The following is a 21,917-nucleotide window of genomic DNA, read 5'->3' on the forward strand; positions in this document are numbered from 1 at the left end:
CAGCTGCAGCTTCTGCCGGCTCCTGCTCCATGAGCTCAGCAGCTCCAGCCTTAAATCAGCTGCAGCATGAAACCCTCAGAGCAGTTTTTTCTTTCTTTCATCGTGGTTTCTCCCACCTTCATGAACTCTGCAAGTCTCTCCTCCTCTTCCTCTGAGCTCCAGTGGCCCCAGCTTAGCTGATGTTACGTTTTTATAGTTGTAAATTGGTTGATTTTTGAGAGAGTGACACTGGGGGCCAGCTATTCCACCACCTTGACTGGAACTCCCAGCTCTATGTACTTCTAATCAACCAGCTATAAATTGGGGGTTCCTACCATCCCCTTCTTGGGCCCAATAATTTTCTAGAATGGCTCACAGAACTCAGGAAAACAATTTAGTTACTATTACTGGTTTATTGTAACGGATATTATAAAAGATACAGATGAGCAGCCAGGTGGAGAGGTACATAGAACAAGGTCCAGAAGGGTTCCCAGTGCAGGAGCTTCTGTGCCTGTGGAGTTGGGGTGCACCAGTGGCCCTCCTGGCATGTGGATGCAGTCACAGCCTGAGGCTCTCTGAACCCTACAGGGGTTTTTATGGAGGCTTCATTATCTAGGCATGTTGTGTTATTAACGCCATCTCCAGCCCCTCTCTCCTCCCTGGAGGATGGGGGACGAGGCAAAAAGTTTCAAGCTTCTGCTCATGGCTTGGTCTTTCTGGTAATCGGCCATCAGGCATCATGCTCTTTCCCAGCCTCAGGGACATACTGGGTGGCTCTAGCACTGTTTACTGAAAAGACTGTCCTTTCCCCACTAAACTGCAATGTCATCTTTGTCATAAATCAGATGTCCCTTTGCATGCGGGTTCCTTTCTGGGTTTACGCTCTACTTCATCATTCTGCTTCCCTCCCCTGTGTCAATACCAGCATTTAAGTAAATCTTGATAACTGGAAGAGCAAATTTTCCCACTCTGTTCTTCTTAAGAATGTCTTAGCTATTCTTGACCCTTTGTATTTCCATATGAATTTTAGTTAGCTTGTCATTTTCTTTTAAAAACAAACAAACAAAAAAAGCCCTGAACGTAATAGGGATTTTTGACTCATAATGCACTGAATTTATGGATTGATTCGGGGGGAATTAACATTTTTGTTCAATATTGAGTCTTCCAAATGACAAATATGGCATATCTCACCATTTGTTTACGTCTTCTTCACTTCTCTCAATAGTCCTTTACCATTTTCTGCATAAACACCTTGCACATCTTTTGTTAGATTTATTCCTAGGTACTTGATATTTTGATGCTATTGTAAATTGTATTTTTATTTCATGTTGTTGATATATAGAAACACAATTATTTTGGTCGACTTTGTATCTGATGTACTTGCTAAACTCTCTTTTAAATTTTAATATGTTATTTATAGATTTTCTTACAATGTGGAGACTGTCACCCTTCCTCTGCCACACCACCTCACTCACAGACACTGGAGCTCAGAAAGCAGCAGCAGAGCTTTCACACTCGCTTCTCAGCTCTAACCACCTCCATCCACGTCCCAAATGCCGCGCATGCGTATCTGATTAGTGGAAGACAATCACATTCATGATCCTGGCAGCAAGGGAATTGTACATTTTTAGGTATATACATAGAAACACAATTTCTAACACCACCAGATTATCTGGCCCCACCAGATAAGAGGAGGGTTATGATGTGGCTTAAAAGAGCCCATTACAATATGGACCACATTAACCAAAATATCAATCAAGAGTGAGGGTGGAATAAAGACATTTTAAGACAAAAACTGAGTCTTCTCCAGTCACATGTTCTCACTGAAAGAACTACTAATAACTAAAGGATGTACTTGATGAAGAAGGAAATTGAATACAGAGAAAGTGTGTAGGATTCAAGAAGCACATGGTAAACAAAGATGAGAGTTGTTTTGGAAACATTATGAAGTTACCATGACTTAAAAAGTGTGGTATCGGTGTGACTGGGCCGGTAGAACAATGCAACAGGACAGAAGATCCAGGGGCTCCTCTTGCCTGGTCTAAGAAGGGCATTGCTACCTCCCCTGTCCTGGCCATCATTGCATGGGCTATTGTCAGTGTCCCTTAACAGGTCTCTCACTTCCCTTCTGCTCCTCTACATTCCATCTTCCACAGCCATCTTTTCAAGGTAACAGTATATCCCTTAGCTGCTTAAACTGTCCCCTCCTGCCCCAGTGGCCTCCAGACTCCTTACTGTGGCCTCATGGTTCCCAGTGATGTGGGCCCTGACTACCTCTCTGACCCCACCTTCTGTCTCCCACCTGCTCACCCTACTCGGCCCTTCTGGCCTGCGTTCTGTTCCTTGGCCACTCCAAGCCTTTTCCCTCCTAAGGGACTTGGCGCCTGCTTGTCCCTCTGCCCCAGAATGCACCGCCCCAGATCTTCGCATCACTTGGTCTCAGTTTGAACGTCACGTCCTCAGAGGCCTTCCCCAACCACCTGTGTAAAGCGTACTATCCTCTCAGCCGTTTTCCAACACATCATCCTGTTCCATCTCGTTTACATTATCCCCATCTGAAATGATCTTGTTCACGCGCTAACCTGCTTATGGTCTGTTTCCTTCTGCCCTTGCCTGTTTTGTTCACTGCTATATCCCTGGCACCTAGACTTAGGTGCTCAAAAAATCTTTGTGAATGAAAAAATACATAATATGTATAGTAACTGGCCAGTCATTCAGGAGAAGTACAATTATCCCTGGTACTGAAATCTAAGAGACATCTCTCCCATGCTTCCTTACATGAGGACATGGTATAACACAGCAAACAAATATCTTCTGGAGCATTCTTATAGCTAAACCAACAATGAGTTTCATAGGACTGTTCCTAATAATATCTGTCAATATATATTGGTGTGGCATAACTACTATGTCAATAAGAGAAATAAAAATAAATTAATGAAATTTCTTTGTAAATAAATTTTATAAATATTTTTTACAAAATAAAAAAATTATCATAAAAATGTATTTATTAAAAGCAATTGAGTTGGAGAAATGTTCTGTCAAAACAATACAGTCCAGGTACGCAGCTCTCTGGTAATTTTAATAGTGGTTACTACTGATGCAGTCCTAAAAAGGCATGAAAGAACTTTTTGGGGTGATGGAAATTTTCTACATTGTCATTTTGGTGGTGGTTATACATTTTTCAAAACTCATTAATTTGTACATTTACAAAATATTGTATGTATATTATATCTTAATAAAGCTAATTAAAATGCACATACACACCCGAGCCCTCTTAAGTCCTGAATTTGAATTGAAAGTAGTAGCGTGATATTACGATTTTTTTTTTTTTATCTAGGGGAAATATACACCCACCCACACCTATCTGCTGGCTCCGAACACTGAAAAGGTCTAGAAACAAAGACCACCTTCTAACAACGAGCGTCCCTAGTATGAGTATGGCTTCCAAACACTTTTTTCCATTAAAAGGAACGGTGGCTTCTTGGAGAAACATGGAAACATACAGTCTCTATAGTAGATATTAGATAGCCAGGAAACTATCAAAGATTACGAAAGGTGTGTGAAAAAGACCTGAGGACAACTTGAAGAGGCTCCCATTGGCTAAAGATGGGACAATTTGAGCATAAAAAGGAATGGCTACTTTAATGAGGAAGAATCCAGCATTTATCCCACCTTTCCCATATCTCTAGGTAAGTAAATAGCAGGTGAGAAGTTTTTCTTTATAGAAGTACTCTAGCTAACAAATAAAGAAGATAAAATCAGAGTATCACCATTTTGCAACCTTCAATGAACTGACCAATCTAGGCATTCATCCATGGTTGTTAGCAGCCCCAAAAGAGAAACAGACATCATCACCTTCTGATGAAAGAATACAACACATGAAATAATCCTGCCCCCAAATTGAACTTGAAGTTGATCAATTGTCTGGATTCAGCTACCGATCTACAGGAAGTACAGAGGAGAGAGGAAGAGGTCAAACTACAACATGAAGATACACTAAGCAAAATCCAGACAGTGGAAAACCTCATAATAAATAACCAAGCTTCTTGAGAGAGAGAACCTATAGGATAAGAGACTAAAAGATCTAGTAACCAATCCCAATGTATAGAACTTATTTGGGTCCCAATGAAAACAAACAGAACACAATTTTATGAATTTAGGACACAGGTGGAAACTAAGTAGATATTTGATATTTACTTTTTATTATAAAAATTTCAAACATACACAAAAATAGTTCTATGAACCCCCACATGCCCATCACCCAGTTCAACAACTTAGCACTGTCCTTGTTTTATATATCTCCCGCCACTTAAAAATTTTTTTAAAAAACAGAATCTTAAAGCAAGTCTCAAATATCATATAATCTCACCCCAAAATACTTAAGTATGTCTCTAGCAGACAAGGACATTTTATTTTATTTATTTATTTATTTATTTTTTAAAGATTACCGGTAAGGGGATCTCAACCCTTGGCTTGGTGTTGTCAGCACCACGCTCAGCCAGTGAGCGAATCAGCCATCCCTATGTAGGATCCGAACCCGTGGCCTTGGTGTTATCAGCACCACACTCTACCGAGTGAGCCACGGCCGGCCTAGACAAGGACATTTTAAAAAGAAAAATATAACCACTATACCATTATCACATCCAAGAATATTGTCAATAATTCCTTTATATCATCTAGTATTACTTTTTTTTAGGTGTGATAATGGTGTGATGGTTAACAAAAGATCCTTAACTAAAATGTTTACAGATGAAATGATGTCTGTGATCTGCTTTGAAATAATATGGAATGGTGGTATTGGTGGAGGAGGCAGGATTGGCCATAGGTTGATAGTTGTTGATGCTGGGTGATAGGTACATGGGATTAATCATACTATTCTGTATATGTTTGTGTTTGAAATTCTCCATAATAAAAATAAACAAGCAAAAAAAAAAAAATGACAACTGAAAGAGAAAAGAGAAAAACTAACCAAGTAAAGTCAACCAAGTTAGACAAACTTTCAAGATATTTTATGGGAATTATCAGTTGGAATCTTTGCCAAGTTGGTAATAATGGGTTATTTAATGCAAACATAATAAACACATAAACATTCAAAGATTTCTTATAAACATATCAGTTAGAATCAGACATGAAATAAAAACAATAGTTAGATTACATCTAACATTAATTTTAGCTTGGCTTTCAAAAATCAATGTTCTTTTTTTTTCCTTGATGGCTGGCAGGTACAGGAATTGAACCCCGGACTTTGGTGTTACCAGCACCACGTTCTAACCTACTGAAAAAACGCTTTTACTCTCCTAATTTTTTTTTTTTTTTTTGGTCTTTTTCGTGACCGGTACTCAGCCAGTGAGTGCACTGGCCAGTCCTATATAGGATCCGAACCCGCGGCGGGAGCATCGCTGCGCTCCCAGCGCCGCACTCTCCCGAGTGCACCACGGGCTCAGCCCTACTTTCCTAATTTTTAAAGAAGAGTCTTGGCTGCCTAGCCCTTGTCTCTTTTGACTTTTACCTAACAGCAGCCACCTGGGATGATGAGGCAATAAGCATAAAGATAAAAGCCAGCGTGGAAAAGAAAGATGGTGGAACAGAAAGACAGAAAGTGCCTGGGTCCCTAACTGCAGAGTAAACAGCTATACCAGCTTGGAACAGTCTATCTACCTCCTAGATTTCTTGTTATATGAGAAAAACGAACCCCAATTTACTGAATCCAGTGTAGGAGGATTTTATTTCTTGTAGCTGAGCATATTCCTGATAAAATGGAATACATCATAAACATAATAAAAACAACCAAAGAAAGCACCAAAAATACCTTCTTTGTAAGTACAGAGGGGCTAAAAAAAAAAAAAAAAAAAAAAAAAATCTAAATTATCTTAAGACAACCAAATTAGGAGAATATTTATTATAGAAATATGAAAGTCTACACATTCTTAGCTGATGATATATACTTGATTAAAAAGTCTTTTAACTTGGATATATGCATCATTTCCTTCATCGTGGTATCTCTACTTCTCAGATGTATTAAGCCATTCTCCAAAGTAGTTTCGGTTATCAAAACTGTGAAGAGGATACTCATTTCATCATACCTAAGAAACAAGAAGTTAAACAAAATACATGAGCACAATAAAAATTGTAAATTCCCCACATTACCAGCTTTGGTTACTTTAGAGTCCATGCCCCTTTCAAGAGTGACAAAGTCAAAGTCAGGGCTTGAGAGCTGGACCAAAATAAACATAAACACTGGTACCTCAACACAACATTTGGGGTGATATTTTGCATGAACCTCATAATAACCTCAGCCTTTTGTTACTTGGATACAATCCAAGAACAATTACTTTAGACTAAAGTCTCTTATAATAAACAATATTATAATAAAGATCCAATGTATGCAAATTATACCAAAACCATGCTTCATTTATAACTTAGTGTGCTAACTAACAGTTTCTGGTTCAGCGATAACTGAATATGTCCGCACTGGCCTTCTTTCTGATAAGTCACACTATCTCATTACTATTTATTTTCTTTGAAGGACTCCATCAGAAACTATTTTATCTATTTATCTATTTACTATTTTGTCCCATTAGAATATAAGCTTCATAAGACCAGGAAATTTCTGTCTTGTTCACTACTGTATCAAAGTATATAAAACATAGTAGGCATTTAGTAAATATTTGAATAAAAATACCCTTGGACAATAAAACCTTTACCCTATAAAGAACAACTGTAACTTAATGTCCACATGACTCAAAGGATAAGATTTTAGAAACTGAGAGGATGGAAAGTTCAAGTAATGTACCACCCCTTCATTTTACATATGATAAAACCAATAGTTGTTCTATTTCTACATATAGGAAACTATTTTCTGTGGATATCATCTGGAAAGTGTATTTTAACAGAGAACAAAACACACAACTTCACAACTTTTCATCCAAAAGATATGTATTCAACACAAAAAGCTAAAAAAAATAACAAAATAAACCCAAAGGAAGAATGGATTACTTTATTACAAAATGCAAAGTAATGACATACCAAGGGGTAAGACTAGAGACAGGGAGATCCATTAGGAGATTATTTCAAAAATCCAGGCAAGAGATATTGGTGACCTTAACTTGGGTAGTGGCAGCAAAGACAGAGATAAGGATTTGAGATACATTTAAGAGGCAGGCCGACAACATTTGGTGACAAACTGGATGTGGAAAGTAAGGAAGAGAGAGGAATTAAGGATGATGGCCAGTTTCAATCTTCAGCAGTCAGGTGAAGAGAAGTGCCAATCACCATAAGACCAGTTCTCTGTCCTCCAGGATAGAATTCTCTTCCACTGAGTCTCAGAATGAACCACAATGCCAGCAAGGAAAGGCACTACACTCACGTTCCTTCAGTCCTGATTCAACAAGTGCATCCTATATACAGAATTTCATTCCTGATAAACTGACAAACTGAGGTATACATATTTCACGACATTAAGTCTTGAAATTGCACATTGCATGTGCTTAATTAAATATGCCTGCCGAATACTGTTCCCTGCTGTAGCGATTAACGAAGGGCACGTAGTTCTGTAACAGGGAAAGTGAGGAATAATTTAAAATTATATTTTATATATATTCAGAAGAGATTTGTTTCTGTTATCATAAGGTAAAGAAACATATAATTAAATACTCTGAATAAACACATTTTTTAATGACAAGGAAGACAATTCTTACTTTGAATAAAGTTGTTCCAATGAGGATGGTGCAGTTTCCACATAACCTGGCCACACAGAAACTCCATTTTCTAGCAATTCGTTAAACAGCCCTTGACAAACCTGGAGAAAAATACAAGAACTTCAAATATGATAGAAATAAAAGTAGCTAGGGTGATCCTATGCTTGTGAAAGCACAAATCACCTTCTTTGATCTCCAAAATGGGTATAGTTCCTCTAATTATGTGATATTAGTATTTATAATTTACATATTATATACTTTTAAAATTGTACAATTCCTCTGAAAATGAAGAAATTAAGCACTGCAAAGCTGAATACTAAATGCAAAACTTCTGAGACATTTTTATACCGAACAAGAAGTTTTAATCATTATTATTATTCAAAACACAAAGAAAACCAAAATAGATTTAAAAAAACAAAAAAAACAAAAAAAAAGCAGATCCAGTGGGCTATGTCGACTGTACACTCATCTGGGAGGTGAGATCTGAGACCTCGGGTTATACTGCCCTGTCAGGAAGGAAAGGAAGAGCCAGAAAGAAAAACGTATGAGGAAAACGAGGAGAGTGGTGTTCCAGAAGCCAGCAAGAGAAATGTTTCTCGAAGAGGATGGCTAATGTCAGCGGAATGCTGGACAGAAAAGCCCAACTAGAAATATAGAATAATGAGTAAATGACACAGTAAACTTTACTGTTTTCTTACTTAGCAAAGACAGCGAAGCAAAACAAAGACAAATTTAAAGCCCCCTTAACAACCTAGAACACTCTGGAGCAGGATTTCTCAGCCTCGGCACTGCTGACACAGGATGTTTAGCAGCGTCCCGGGCCTCCATTTAGATGCCTGTAGCACCCCCTTTCCCCCGCCAGCTTGTGATAACCAAAACTGGCTCCAGCCATTACCATTGCTCCCGTCAGGGGAAGAGGGTGGTGACAATGGGGGTGACTCAATTACAGCACTGTTTCTCAAACCTAGGAACCTGCTAGGTGCAAGGGTGCTGGGGAAACTGCCACAGCCCTGGGGGAAAAGCAGGAGAGAGCCATGATCTTCCCTTTCCTTGTGTACACAGGGGCCAGGGTCAGAAAGCTGGGTGACTCTGAGAGTCTTTAAATCTTTTCAGTGTCCTCCTTCAGGTCCTGGACGGGTCTGAGTCACCAGACAGAAATGATGACTGCTGAAGGAGTCTCTGGAAAGAAACAAAAATCACCCCTCTGGCTTTTCTCAAGAGCATTTAATAATTAAATCAGATAGATTAGAAAAATCAAAACAAAATTATAGATCTAGAACCTTTGCTTACATTGACAAGTATGGAAAGTTTTAAGTGAAAAGAGAATGAAATAACTATTAGACATCTTTATAAATATTTTAATTACTAAAACTGTATAATCATTTAAAAATGAAATTACCAGTGGGCATGACATTAATAGCAAAGCCCACTGAATTGTATTCAGCATCTTTAATATACTGTATTTCAAATTATCGCTAATTAACCATGGTATTTATCCATAGTTCATTATTTAATTAAAATATTTTAAAAAACAAATGATCAAAGTAAGAGTTTAAAATGGCAAGCTACCAAGTTTACTTGGAGTAATAGTTATGATTAAAATCAGGACACGTAAACTCATTTAACCCACCTGTCTTAGTTCCACGGTTGGGCCTCTTCCCACATCCAAAGCAACCTTAATAGGGGCTAAACAAGGGTGAAGTTTAAGTACCTAAGGTAATTAAAGGGGGTAGGGGGTGGGGGGAAAGGAAAAGAGAACAAAAAGCACATCTTGTTTAAATATAAAACAAGTACTAACATGGAGTTTCTTAAACAGTTAAAATTTTCTGAGTGAAAATGGAAGTTAGCTGAGGTCCTAAAAACACCATGTCATGATGTATTCAGCTGTCTATATCCAGCTGTCCATGGATTTTTCCACTTAGATGTTCTGCAGAAATAAATTAACTTGATAGCCTCCCATTTTCTAACAACTCCCATTGCCCTCTGTCAGAATGCCTCTCCCTGACATCTCTTTTTCCTACCCTGCCCCGCCTGGGCCATGTGGCTTATCATGTGGACTTTTTCTCTCCTGCCAAAACCCACCACTCTTATTCATTCAGCCATTCAACAAACACTTGAATGGCTATGTGATGCCAGAAACAGTTCTAGGTACTGGGGGCAAAAATCTCCATCCGTCGTGGTGGCAAAAAACAGATAATAAACAAAATAAACAAGTAAATAATATATTTGAAGGTAGTTAAGTGCTGGCAAGGGGTAGGTTACAGGAGAGCTGTTTGCGATGTTAAGGTAGTCAGAGAAAGTCCTCTCCCCGAGGTGACATTTGAGCGAAGACTTGAGATGGGGGAATGAGACACGTGGATGACAGAGGAATATTCTAGCAAAGGAGAGAACAAATGACAAGCTGGGAGCCAGGAGCATACCTGGCATGTTCTAGAAATAGTAGCAAGGTCAGTGCTGCTGGAGCAGACTAAGTGAGATGGAGAGTAGGTCAAAAAGGAAAGGGCTTTGGTTTTTCCTCTGAATGAAATGAGGAGCTTACTGGAGCATTTTGAGCAGAGCAGCAACATAACATGTACCTTTTCATAGGGCTGCTCTGCGGGGCAGGGGGCGATGATGGCTTCGATCAGGGTGGAAGCAGTGCAGGGTAAGAGGTGGTCAGATTAAGGATCTATTTTAAAGTTAGAGCCAAACAGGATTTGCTGATGGTTTTAGTTAAGAAAAAAAGCCCTTGTTTATTACTACACACATCCCATAAACCCCAACACCTGGAACTGTACTCTAATCAGACTTCCCTATGGCCATATCAGGCGAAATGAACAATGCATAATAAATCACTTAACTAAGCCGAGTGGTGCTACCAACTCATGATTTCTAATCCCAGGTGACACTCACAACAACACTGCTTGTTAAAACTTTTGATTTGAGGCAGCTTCCTTTTATATTCAAGGGGAATATGATTATTTCACACTCTTGCCACTTAAACCCCTACTCCTCCACATTTAAAACTAATAATCTTGCCTCCTCATTCCCTGAGAAAATAGAGGGTATGAGTAAAACGTCCTTCAAAGGCTAATCAGCCCCAGTAGCCTACCAATATCTACACCATCCTTTCTTTCCTCCCTGTTGTTTCAAATAACTCCTTTTCAAGAGAAATCCCTCCACTTGTGCTCGTGATCCCTGCTACCTCCTCCAGCGTCTTGCTCCATTAGTCATTTCTTTTCTTTCCTGTAACTTCAACCTCTCCTCTCTTTCTTCGAGCCCATAAACATACTCAAATTGTGTGTCCTAAAATAAGCCTTTCCCTGGACCCAGGCTCCTAACTAGCTCCTGTGATCGAGTGACTGGCCACTTGGAGGAAGACCAGAAGTCAGCTCCACAGGTCTCGCTGGTCCTGTCTTTCTCCTGTTTACCAGCACCCTGCACTCTGGTACAAACGGAAGCCATCAATGGAAAGGCTCAGGGGCCAAGAACCACAGCGACAGCTGTCTGCCCATGACCAAACAAAAACGCCTCTGGGATTAACCAATAGGGAGGTCTTGTTCTATTCCATAGGAACCTTATTATTATTCCTGCGGCCAGATTCTAATAAACTGAAAAATACTTAAACTACACACACTAAAAAAAAATTTATTATTCAAAGTTTGTTAGAAACCAAGGATATCAACATAAAAAAAGAAAATATTTTTAGTTTCCCACGTCTATCTCTGAAATATCAAAAGTACCTTTCTATGAAGATTTTTCTTTCTCATAAAGGAGTTCTCTGTGAGCTGGAGAGAATCGTAGAGGTAAGCCAGCATGCCTCGGTCTAGATCCCCATTTACAGACAGTACACAAGGAACCACATTTTTACGTCCATCTCGGCCCTTCACGGAAAAGCAGAACAAAAATAAAATATTTAGCAGAGTTCTTTCTTAAAATTCTGTATTTTAGACTTACACAATCAGAGTACATAATTAAAAATTCATTTTACAAAGCATCCAGTCCGTGCCAGGCCTGTGCTAGGCATTGAGCCCACAAAAATGATGAAGACTTTCTCTACTCTCAGGGAGGTTCAGGGTTTAAATAAGTGGGTCTCAACTGGCTCCCCATTAGTATCAATCACCTGTGAATGAGAAAACATAGTGGTGCTTGGGCTCCACTCCCAGAGATTCTGGATTAACTCAACTGCAGGGGGACCTTGATGTATTTTTTTCAATGCTTCCTAGGTAAGAATTGGTATTTGGAAAAGTAATGCTTAAGTAAAAATTGTTTGAAGATTATTAATAAAGTTCAGAAGAGCCCTGGGGGGAAAAAATAGATGGGTGTGTTTAAGGAAAGGTGTTTAGGGTACAATCTTCTGAAACATAGTTATTTTCATAATAAACATCGTTTTAAAACTTGCTTTTTGGGTTATTTAATGCTATAATTATGAATATAAAATACAACATAATACATGATATAAATCAAGTACTGATAAACAGACTTATTTCCTCTCTTTTAAACTGATGAAGAAAGAATCCTCTCAAATTAAAAAAAAATTTCAATTACAAAAATTTTTAGCTTTTTTTTTTTTTTTTTTGTCTTTTTTGTGACCGGCACTCAGCCAGTGAGTGCACCGGCCATTCCTATATAGGATCCGAACCCGCGGCGGGAGCGTCGCTGCGCTCCCAGCGCCGTACTCTCCCGAGTGCGCCACAGGCTCGGCCCCAAAAATTTTTAGCTTTGCATGTAAACAGTTCCACTTTGATTCTTCTTTTCCTTCTATTATCATTGTTCACCTGGACATTCATGTAGTTTTTTTTAATACTTAACAACTTAAATTCTCAACTTCTATTAATTATCCATGATCAAGCAGTCTTCATTAATACGCATTTGTAGTGACATTTTAAACCTATTTAAATTGCATGATAATTTAAAGATTAATAAGAATTTGCCCTCAAAAGGCAGTAAACTTTCTGATATCTGGGATTCTAACTCTATTAGTCGATGTCTATCACAGTTACAGAACTGATACTTAATAATTCTGAGGCACTGCAAGATTGTGTGGTGCCATCTGAAGTGCCATTTGAATCAAAGAAACACTAAATCATATTTGTCTTAAAAATGCCTTAATGTTTCCTAATTCTTTAAAAATTGGATATTCGTGGATGTCAAGATATCCAAGGGCAACTCTTCTTAGCTAGAGTACCTGATTTCTCACTCCATCCAGAATGAATTTTTTTCTACCCTTGTTTTTCATACTTCACTGATCTGCTTCACTGAAAATAATCCCTCCAAAAATATATTTAGACTACTGTAAAAGCAACTAAAAACAAATATGAAATAGCCTAAGAAACTTTAAAAGAATGCTAAATGGCAGAAATTGTTTTTAATATTTTATAACATGTTTAACTACTGATGAATAATTTTGTGAACTGCAGAAACAGGAGACCAACAATTTCACAGAACGGTAAAAATTCTGTAATAGAAAACTTTTCATTAGTGAAAATTACCCCAATAAAGAAGAAAATGAGACTAATAGCCACAATAGAAAAACCATCTTTAAATCCCTAGTCACAGGCGGAGTTGGTCTTTAACTATGATAATTAACCAAGTTTCATTTGGGAGCTGAATACCCCCCAAAAAGTGTAATGGTGGAGGAGTTACGGGAAAATGTTCACAAATAAGCCTCTTAATTTTTCATTAGTTATCTTATCCATATCTAAAAACTAATCTACTTTCTATTCATAATATATGAACTACTAAGTTTTCATTGTTACATTTTCAAGTTTCAGATACTTTTTCTCATGTAAGACTATATAAGCCACCAAATAGCACACAAAAATTCTACCTGTGCCAGCCAGAAAATCTAAACATTCAAATGTGGAACCACTCAAGAGTGGTTTAGTACAATTCTACCCATCCACATGCATTCTAAAACTTCTAAAGTTCTAGAAGGTACGGTCCCTACTCTAAAGGGATTATAACATCTGCTTGAATTTTCAAAAATTTTCTTTTACTCTATGAAGTAAGTGAAGAACCTTGCTTTTCCTTCTTGCCAGGCTGAGCTTTGGGTCAGCTGACTGCTGCATCCAGCCTCGGAGGTCCAGGGCCAAACTGTTGGCCAGTGTGACTGGTAGGGAACAGGGAGGGACTGTAGGGGAGGGAATGACATCACCGGGATCAAGTACTCAAATGAACCTTTCCTCCTTCTTCTTCGCCTGGGCCAAATATTCAACTACACCACCTGGTGGGGGTTGGGAGACTTGTGTTTCTGGGGCTGATCTTTGCATAAGCGTGGCAGAGAGTTTAATTACATACAGGAAGTGAAAAATAAGTAAATACACTGAAGATACTCAGAGCCAGGTTTCTCATTGTCAAAGAAGAGAATTATAAATTTGGAAAGAGGGAAAGCTAGAATAAATCCTGTGGCCTTAGACTGGAATTTGAAGAATTGGTCTAAACTCCTAGATTTTAGTAGACATAGACAGATATAGAGGTAGATGAATGTGCTATTTATGTATGTAATCATCTACAAATATTTCCTAGTTGTATCCACTGAAAGGACCCAGAAGCAATGATACCCAGTTGTAAGGAGTATACCTCAAGGCAAGATATCAGTTTTTAAATACATTCTCCTCTTATAAGAACCAAGATTCCTTGGAAAAATGGCTGACTTCATAGCTAGGGCAAGAAAATACAAAATGATCCTGGAAAAATTGGTTGCTACATAAAGAAAGGAAGTGCTTGTAAAGAGAATGATAGAGATATGTCAAAAGGACACTGGCCAAGTCTAGGACAATTTGAGCATCAAAATAAATAATGATAGTAATAGATCGTAACCCTCTGAGAATAACAGGAATCTGTGAGTCCATACTAATATAAAAAAAAAAAAAATGAGGGAGAAGGGAAAGCTCTACCCTACAGTATACTGTTGACCAATAAATCTAGGAATAATAAAACAAGTAAACAAAATAATCACCATTTGGCAAACCTCATAGTAATAATTGATTTGGGCAAGGATCATCAAGTGATGCTGCAACTGGTAAATCAAAATTTGGTGACAATAAGGTTATTTAGATTGTCTTTAAGTATCTGCTCACAAAAAGACTTATTAATTACTCATTAATTAATAAGGACAAAGTAAATATTAGCTTTACATTGGAGAAACCTGGTAATAAAAGCTACCCAAGTGATAAAAGTTAACATCACTGGTCACACATTGATACCATATGCCTTCTCATACGATGCACCGAGAAGAGGACAGCACCACTTCTGTGGTATTCTTGGCAAAAATACATAAATCATGAAAAAACATCAGACAATTCCAAACCAAGGGATATTCTGCAAAGTAACTAGTCTGTACTCTTCAAAAATATCAAGGTCACAAAAGACAAGAAAAGATGAAAGGAATAGATCATTTGAAGGGGACTGAAGAGACATGACAGCCACATGAAATACATTATCCTCAATTGGATCCTGAAACTATAAAGGGTTTATGGGGATAACTGGTTAAATTTGAAGGGTTCTGTGGAATGGATGGTAACAGTGGACTACTGTTAATTTCCTCATTTTGATGCTTGTATTGTGGTTACGTAGGTGAGAGGAGTGTCTTTGCACCTGAAAAATACACGATGAAGTTATAAGGGCTCATTGGACACTACATGTGCAACTTGCTCAAATAGTTCAGAAATGATCAAAGAGAATCAGGTAAAGAATCCCTAGGAGCTCAAGGTAAACATACATGTAATTTAGAGACATGTCCAGGATACGCGTGTAAAAGTTCTTGGTCTCCTAGATTCCACAAGGTTTCTATCGGCTCCTTTCCCCAGGGAAAATTGTAGAAAAGTTTGTTTCCTTTTCGGCCCTCTTCATCTTCACAATCACTACTGCTGAAGTTAGATGGACTCACAGCAAACTGAAAAAAAAGTTAAGTTTGTCTTGTTAACTTATTAAAATAAGTGTTAATTTATTACCTCTAATCCCATAACTCAAAGAATTAAAGTTGCCTGAGACTTATCATGCAACAACTGACTGAAACTGGTCAAGTCCCATATAAAAATTATGAAGTAAGAATGACTACAGTGAGCCTTCCATATCCATGGATTCTGCATCCTCAGATTCAACCAAAAGTATCGACTAAATGTATAAGGATTACGTCTGTATTGAACATGTACAGATCTTTTTTTCCTCGTCATTATTCCCTAAACAATACAGTATAACAACTATTTAAAGCATATGGGGAGGATGTGCCCAGGTTATATGCAAATACTACACCATTTTATATCAGCAGCTTGAGCATCCATGGATTTTGGCATTCACAAGGGGTAGGGGTAGGGGTGAAGGGGCATCCTGGAACCAATCCTTCACAGATAGCAAGGGGTGACTGTATACTACTAAAAATACAGTTTTTTAGTTTGAAAGAACTACAGAGAAAAACTATTGATGCTATCTAACCTTTTTGTGGCCAGTTAATGAGAGGAAGTTAACCATGAATTAAATGGAATAAAGAAGAAAGTATCATGTAGTCACCCTTCTTTTCCTTCTGTGAAGTGCTTGATTATTTGATTATTCCATTGGTTTAGGTGAGTGTTTGGGGATTTTTAAGAGCTGGGAAAAGGTAAGGCAATGTGAAGACAAAAATGTTTATTTCATCTTTTTTCTCTTCAGTATATACTAAAACTTGATCATAAATTACAGAACCATTTTGACTAGTATCGAGAGTTCATGGAGGTAGGCAGCAAAAGCTGAAGCCGTAAGAGTAGGCAAAGGTCAAACTCTACACTGGCCAGGAATGTTAGGTAAAGGGTTTGAACTTTGCCTTTATGTTGAAGGTAACAAAAGCATCTGAGCTCAACAAATGCCCTTACCAAAGCAACTTTGTTATCTGGAACAATGAAAATCATTACAAAGAGTTTATTATCTGTATTTGTTGATTTATTATAGCTATCTCTTATAAACATAACATAGCTACATCAAATAAAATTTCATTTATAACACGGAAGCATTACCTTTGATACATTAAGGCAATTTTATATATTAACTATAAATAAAAGGTAATTATGGTAGTACCTTTCTCCACCACAGGAGTCGATGACGTAACCAGAAATCAAGCCACTGGCTTGAGGTTCTTGCAGAGGCAAACCATACCAGTGATGCTTCAGTCCTCTCACCAATTCTTTAGATATCAAAAATATCAGAAAATCAGCTTACTTGAAAATTATATAATCTATCCCAAAGTGGAAATGACTGGTTCTTGACTATTTAAATACAGGGCCAAGTTATTTACCACATTTTGTACCTTTTAACACCATTGGGTATCTGCTTAGCGTCAGAAACAGGATGAAAACATACTCCAATCTGAGCAAGGCCATAAGGTAGCCTCTTGTTTACCAAATCCAGGCAATTAACATAGTGCTCCAAGGCACCTGTCAAAAGATAAATCAATGATTGCATACATCTATTCCATTAACCCCAATCATTTTTGTCAATGTATAGACAAATTAATGGTATAATAATGTTAATGCAGCAGAACAAGTAACATGGTACTTTAAAGACAGATCTTAACTGATTACCACTTAATTTTAAGTAGTTTTCCCCAACTTTTTAGTTTGAAGATTTTCAAACCTACAAGGTAATTGAAAGAATAGTGCAATAAACACCTATAGCCCCTTCCCCTAGATTCATCACTTATCAACATTTTGCCACATTTTTTTTTTTGTTCACTCCCAAACTCTCTGGCATGCATCTCCTAAAAATAAAAATATCCTCTGTATACATTATATCATAAAAAGCTAACCATAATACCATAATAACATTTAATATATGGTTGTTTTTATTTGTCCTAATTGTCACCAAAATATCATTTTTTGCTGTTCTCTTTCTCTCCAACTAGGTTCCTGCACTGCATTTTGATTAGGTCTCTAGAATCTTTCAACCTAGAACATTTCCTCTGACCCCTTCCCCCTTAACTTTGCTTTTAATGACACTGACTTTTGAGTTCAGGCAAGTCACAGATTATCTCGCATTTGGGATTTGTATGATTTTTTTTTTTTAATGATTTAATTTGAGTTCATCATTTTTAGCAGGAATACATAGTTGATGTGTATGTCTTATTGCTTCATAACAAGAGGAACATAATACTAAATTATCCCACTCTTGATAAAACCAAATTTGATTACTTGGTTAAGGCAGTAAATATCTGCTCCTCAATAATATCCTGCTCCCCAACAATCTTCACGTAGTATTTTAAAATCCATTGGTGACTTTTACTTGAATCAATTATACTGGGGATTGCAAAATCATAAAATGGTGATTTTTCTAATCTATCTTTCCTTCAACATTTGCTTTTATACAAACATAAGCGATCTCTACCCCTTCCCCTCAAACCCTGGCCTCAATTTTTTGTTATTAACACTGGACTTTTAGATTTTTTATTTTAGTCAATGGGTTATGATCCACTACCATCAGTATTCATTTTAATGCTCAATTTCCCCCAAATTTAGCCAGTTTTAACCCTCTTCTAGCCTGCGTCTGTGACATGACCCACTAGTCTTCGACATGACCCACTAGTCTTCAAGCAATTCTTTGCTTTCTAGCACCATAAAGTATTGCAAACTCACCTTGTACTTTTCCCCACCCCAGACCTGGAATCAGCCATTTATCCACATAATGGTTCATTTTAGAAACCAAGTTCTAGGCACTAGGTGAGTTCACTGCTACTGAGTGTCATTGCTTCTAAGCCCTTTCAACGAAGTTAGGAAATACGTATTTTTAAAAATCATGAGTTTATGTTGATATTACCAATTCAAATTTAGCATTACAGTTTATCCTTGCTTTCATCTTTTTTCTTTTACAGCAAAAACCCTTGGTTCCTAATAACATTAAACTATTTGCTTTATCCTATAATACACATGAAACAGCTTCAGAATTATGATTCCAACATTTCTACTTAAATCTAAGAAATGTTCAAAATGTCTTTTAGTTCTTTATGCACTTAGACTACATCCCACTAAATGACAATAATGTTCAAAAGTTACTTGATTTTGAGTAGACTAGCTTGTCAATGAGAAAAGTTGGTCAAAAAAAAATTTTTTTTAAATTTGTTTAAAGACATAGGAAAGCTACTAAGGCAGCAAGGAACTTGAGGGTCCAAGATTTGAACAGCAGGGAAGAGAAGAGACGTGAATTCAACATTTAGTTCTAACTTTCCAAATCTCAAGTAGCAGAGCTTCCTGCTATATTATGGGCCTGGGATGTACAAAAATTATAGTTCCTGGCCCACCAAAGAAGAGAGGCCCTAGTAACCACACCAGGTTTTCTTTGAGACACTTATAGGGCTACACTGTAGGAGAATAGAGAGGAAATGAAAACACTGAATTGCAGCCTCTAATTACCTTATTCTCTAATTGTATTAAGATATGTACCCACTCTGGCTGCCTGTAAATCCTCCCAGGAAGAAAAAACCACCACCGAAAGCCTCAATTTATCTCTACAATTTTTTACTCACAAATTACCTAGACTTATCAGGAGAAAATCCAAATGACCAAAAGGCCAGAGAGAAAGATACTAGAAATAAATATATTTGAGTTATTAGACATGGACTTGAAAATATGATTAATGAGTTCAAGAAAGTTGGTGACAAGATGAGGAAAAGGTCTAACGTATATGTAGAAGAGAACAGGGTAGTAACAATATTTGGAGACACAATGGCTGAGAATTTTTAAAAAGCTATTCATAGAGGCTACCACAACAGGTCAGACATGGAATAAAGAGAGCAAGGGCATTAGGAATAGAAAGAGGAGGCAAACTGGGTAACTCTAAGCTAAGAACAGTAGACAAAGGATTTGGCAATTAAGTGGAAATGTCTGGCACATCAATAGATGCTTGAATAAATGGATGATACCTACGAGAGCTAAGTCACATTTTCTAAGTCTCTAGTCTGTGCAACTGGAAGGATGGTGATTTCATTTATCAGAGATAGAGAAGAAAAGATTGATTAGGTTTGGGACATGGTAAATGAACAGTGATTTTACTCCCCCAAAGTAAAGCCATCGTAAAATAATTAAAGTACTACAAATCAAAATGGTCACACTTATCACCAGCTTGTTTTAGTTTGCTTTATTAAGGAAATCTTTAGAAGGCTTCAATATGGGTACTAATTTTCGGAACCACGGACATTTAGGATATTTTAAGTTACTTTATAGTACCAAAATGGCAAAAACAATTTGCAAGACGAGATGCTGTTGGCAGCAAGTCTATCCTGTAAAGAAACTGAATTTTTTTCCCTCAGAATCTATGCAATGGTGTTGTAACTTAGTTTAAAGGCAAACGATGCCCTACAAATTAGTTGAGAATCACTTATAATGCTTGATTATTCTTACTATATGGCAGACTCAAAAATTACCTAAAGGAATATTCAAACAACCGGTTGCAGATGAGCTTTCGTAAGAAAAATTGGGGGAGGGCATTTCCTTCTTCCTCTAGAAAAAAGAGCTCTTGATTAGTCAACTATAAGCAAAACAGAAGAGTAACCGGGGAAGCATTTGTAAACATTTCGGTAGCAATGAACAAATGGCTCAAACGCATGATGAAATTGAAGTCCTAATTTTAGGGCTGCTTAACTGAACTCTAAAATTCTATGGGTTGCCCCGTGAAAATGAGAACATTAGCAGGTCCTTCGGATAGGACAGGTTCTTTGAAGAACAATAATGATTTCACGGACCAATCGTCTTCAGGGCAGAGCACTATTAACATACCCGACTTCTTCAGAAAGATGAGAACCAGTTAGGTTCCTCTGCTTGGGAATCAAGGGCCAGTTACAATCACCCCAATCGAGCCTTTCCACCCCGACACCTGTTCTGAAGCATGAAATCGTGAAGCATACCGTAAAGAAGGTTCTCCCGTAGTTTCCCAGAAGTTTTTAATAAGTTCTCAAGAAACGTTACTAGCTGTTCCTTACTCAGATCTTTGTCTTGCAAGGTTTCGCGTAGACTTTCTGCAGAAACTAACCTGAAGGCACTGTCCGCGGGCAGCGAAGGGCCTGCTTGATGGTGGAGGGAGTGCACCGGGAAGACCTGCTCCCTGAACACCACCACCGAGGACCACCATTCCGCAGCCAGGTTCTTCCGCAACTCTATGCCCAAGGGTCCAAAGCCGGGGTGGCACCCGCTCAGAAGAGAATCTCGGCTAAGCTGCCCCTTGGTTCCACTGAGGAAATGCCTTCGGTGGCAGATCTCTAACAGCTCCTCGCTTCCCTCTCCAGGCTCGGGGGCTTCTGCCCGCTCGCTGCCCCAGGGGAGCCCCGCGTGCGACCTCAGGTGCTCTCCAAGGGAGCTACCGCCTTCCGTCAACCGCTCCGGCTGCGCCCCATCTACTCGACCCCCAAACCCAGACAACAGGCACCTGCAGGCTTTATGGCAGGCCCTGACGACTGCACTAGAGCGCATCTCCCCCAACAGTTAAAGAGCACAACCTCCCATCAGTCGGTTGACCCCCATAAACCGCCACAACCCTACCAGGGCCGGGGAGCCGATGGCGCAGGCGCGACGGAAGTGAGCGTGCACGCTGACGGCGGGCCCCGCCCCGGAACTGCGTCACTGCGTTCCGGCGGCGGCCGACGCGGGCTCGTACTGCCGGCCGGCCAAGAAGAACCTGTCTCTTAATGGCCCTTATTTTCTAACCCGCCGTTCTCCGCGTTAGGCACCTCCAGCCTCGCCTTCCTTCTCCCGTTGCTGAGTTTTGCCCTTCCACGTCAGCACCGATGGTTATTTCTCCCTTTTCACTACCCTACTGTAGCCACTGGTGTGTCAGCTTTACGTTCCCCAATCTGGCAACTCGGGAAGCTATCAAAATATTTGTGTTCACCAAGTCACCATTTAAATACTCCTAGTCAAGTTTCTACGAAGATAAATTTCTTAAAAATGGGATCTAATTTTTTAGTTTTTTACGGTGGTTTGGAGACCCAAGCCTTCCTAACAACTCTGGGCAAATGCAGACGCCAGCGGGCCTACTCTGAGCAGCTGTCCTGAATCAGCCTCTCCTAGGGGTACCGCGGCGCTCTGTGCGGGGGCAGGGGTACAGTGGCTTTGTGTTGTAGCTCCCAAACGGCAGTCCGCTCGGCCAGCACCACTTGGGGACACCTTATAAACAAACTGCTGAGAAAAGGGCCCAGCAACGTTTTAGACAAGCCCTTACGGTGACAGGGAAACCTCTAAAATGTAAATTTATTTCTCCAAAATGTGGTTAACCTCTAAAATAATTTTTTAAATTGTACAGGAACCT

The 21,917-nt window shown here is 38.7% G+C and overlaps 1 protein-coding gene across 1 annotated transcript; it reads right to left on the bottom strand.

Moving 5' to 3' along the window:
* Positions 1 to 5,896: 5,896 nt before the first annotated feature.
* POLG2 (DNA polymerase gamma 2, accessory subunit) lies at positions 5,897 to 21,146 on the bottom strand. Its single transcript, XM_063081226.1, has 8 exons — positions 20,521 to 21,146; positions 16,936 to 17,062; positions 16,707 to 16,812; positions 15,379 to 15,552; positions 11,399 to 11,539; positions 9,307 to 9,387; positions 7,677 to 7,777; positions 5,897 to 6,062 (listed from the first exon to the last, which is right to left on the bottom strand). The coding sequence occupies exons 1-8, from the start codon at positions 21,080 to 21,082 to the stop codon at positions 5,897 to 5,899; spliced, it is 1,458 nt and encodes a 485-aa protein (XP_062937296.1). The 5' UTR covers positions 21,083 to 21,146.
* Positions 21,147 to 21,917: the final 771 nt, after the last annotated feature.

This window comes from Cynocephalus volans, chromosome 16 (assembly GCF_027409185.1).
Source record: "Cynocephalus volans isolate mCynVol1 chromosome 16, mCynVol1.pri, whole genome shotgun sequence".
In the NCBI taxonomy this organism is placed as follows: Eukaryota; Metazoa; Chordata; class Mammalia; order Dermoptera; family Cynocephalidae; genus Cynocephalus; species Cynocephalus volans.

Excerpts from the sequence above, each read along its gene's own strand:
- POLG2 (XM_063081226.1), bottom strand. The coding sequence starts at position 21,082 with ATGCGCTCTAGTGCAGTCGTCAGGGCCTGCCATAAAGCCTGCAGGTGC. Across the intron at positions 7,778-9,306 it reads CAACCGTGGAACTAAGACAG|GTTTGTCAAGGGCTGTTTAA; the intron begins GTGGGTTAAATG and ends ATTTTTCTCCAG. Across the intron at positions 6,063-7,676 it reads TTGGAACAACTTTATTCAAA|GTATGATGAAATGAGTATCC; the intron begins GTAAGAATTGTC and ends CTTGTTTCTTAG.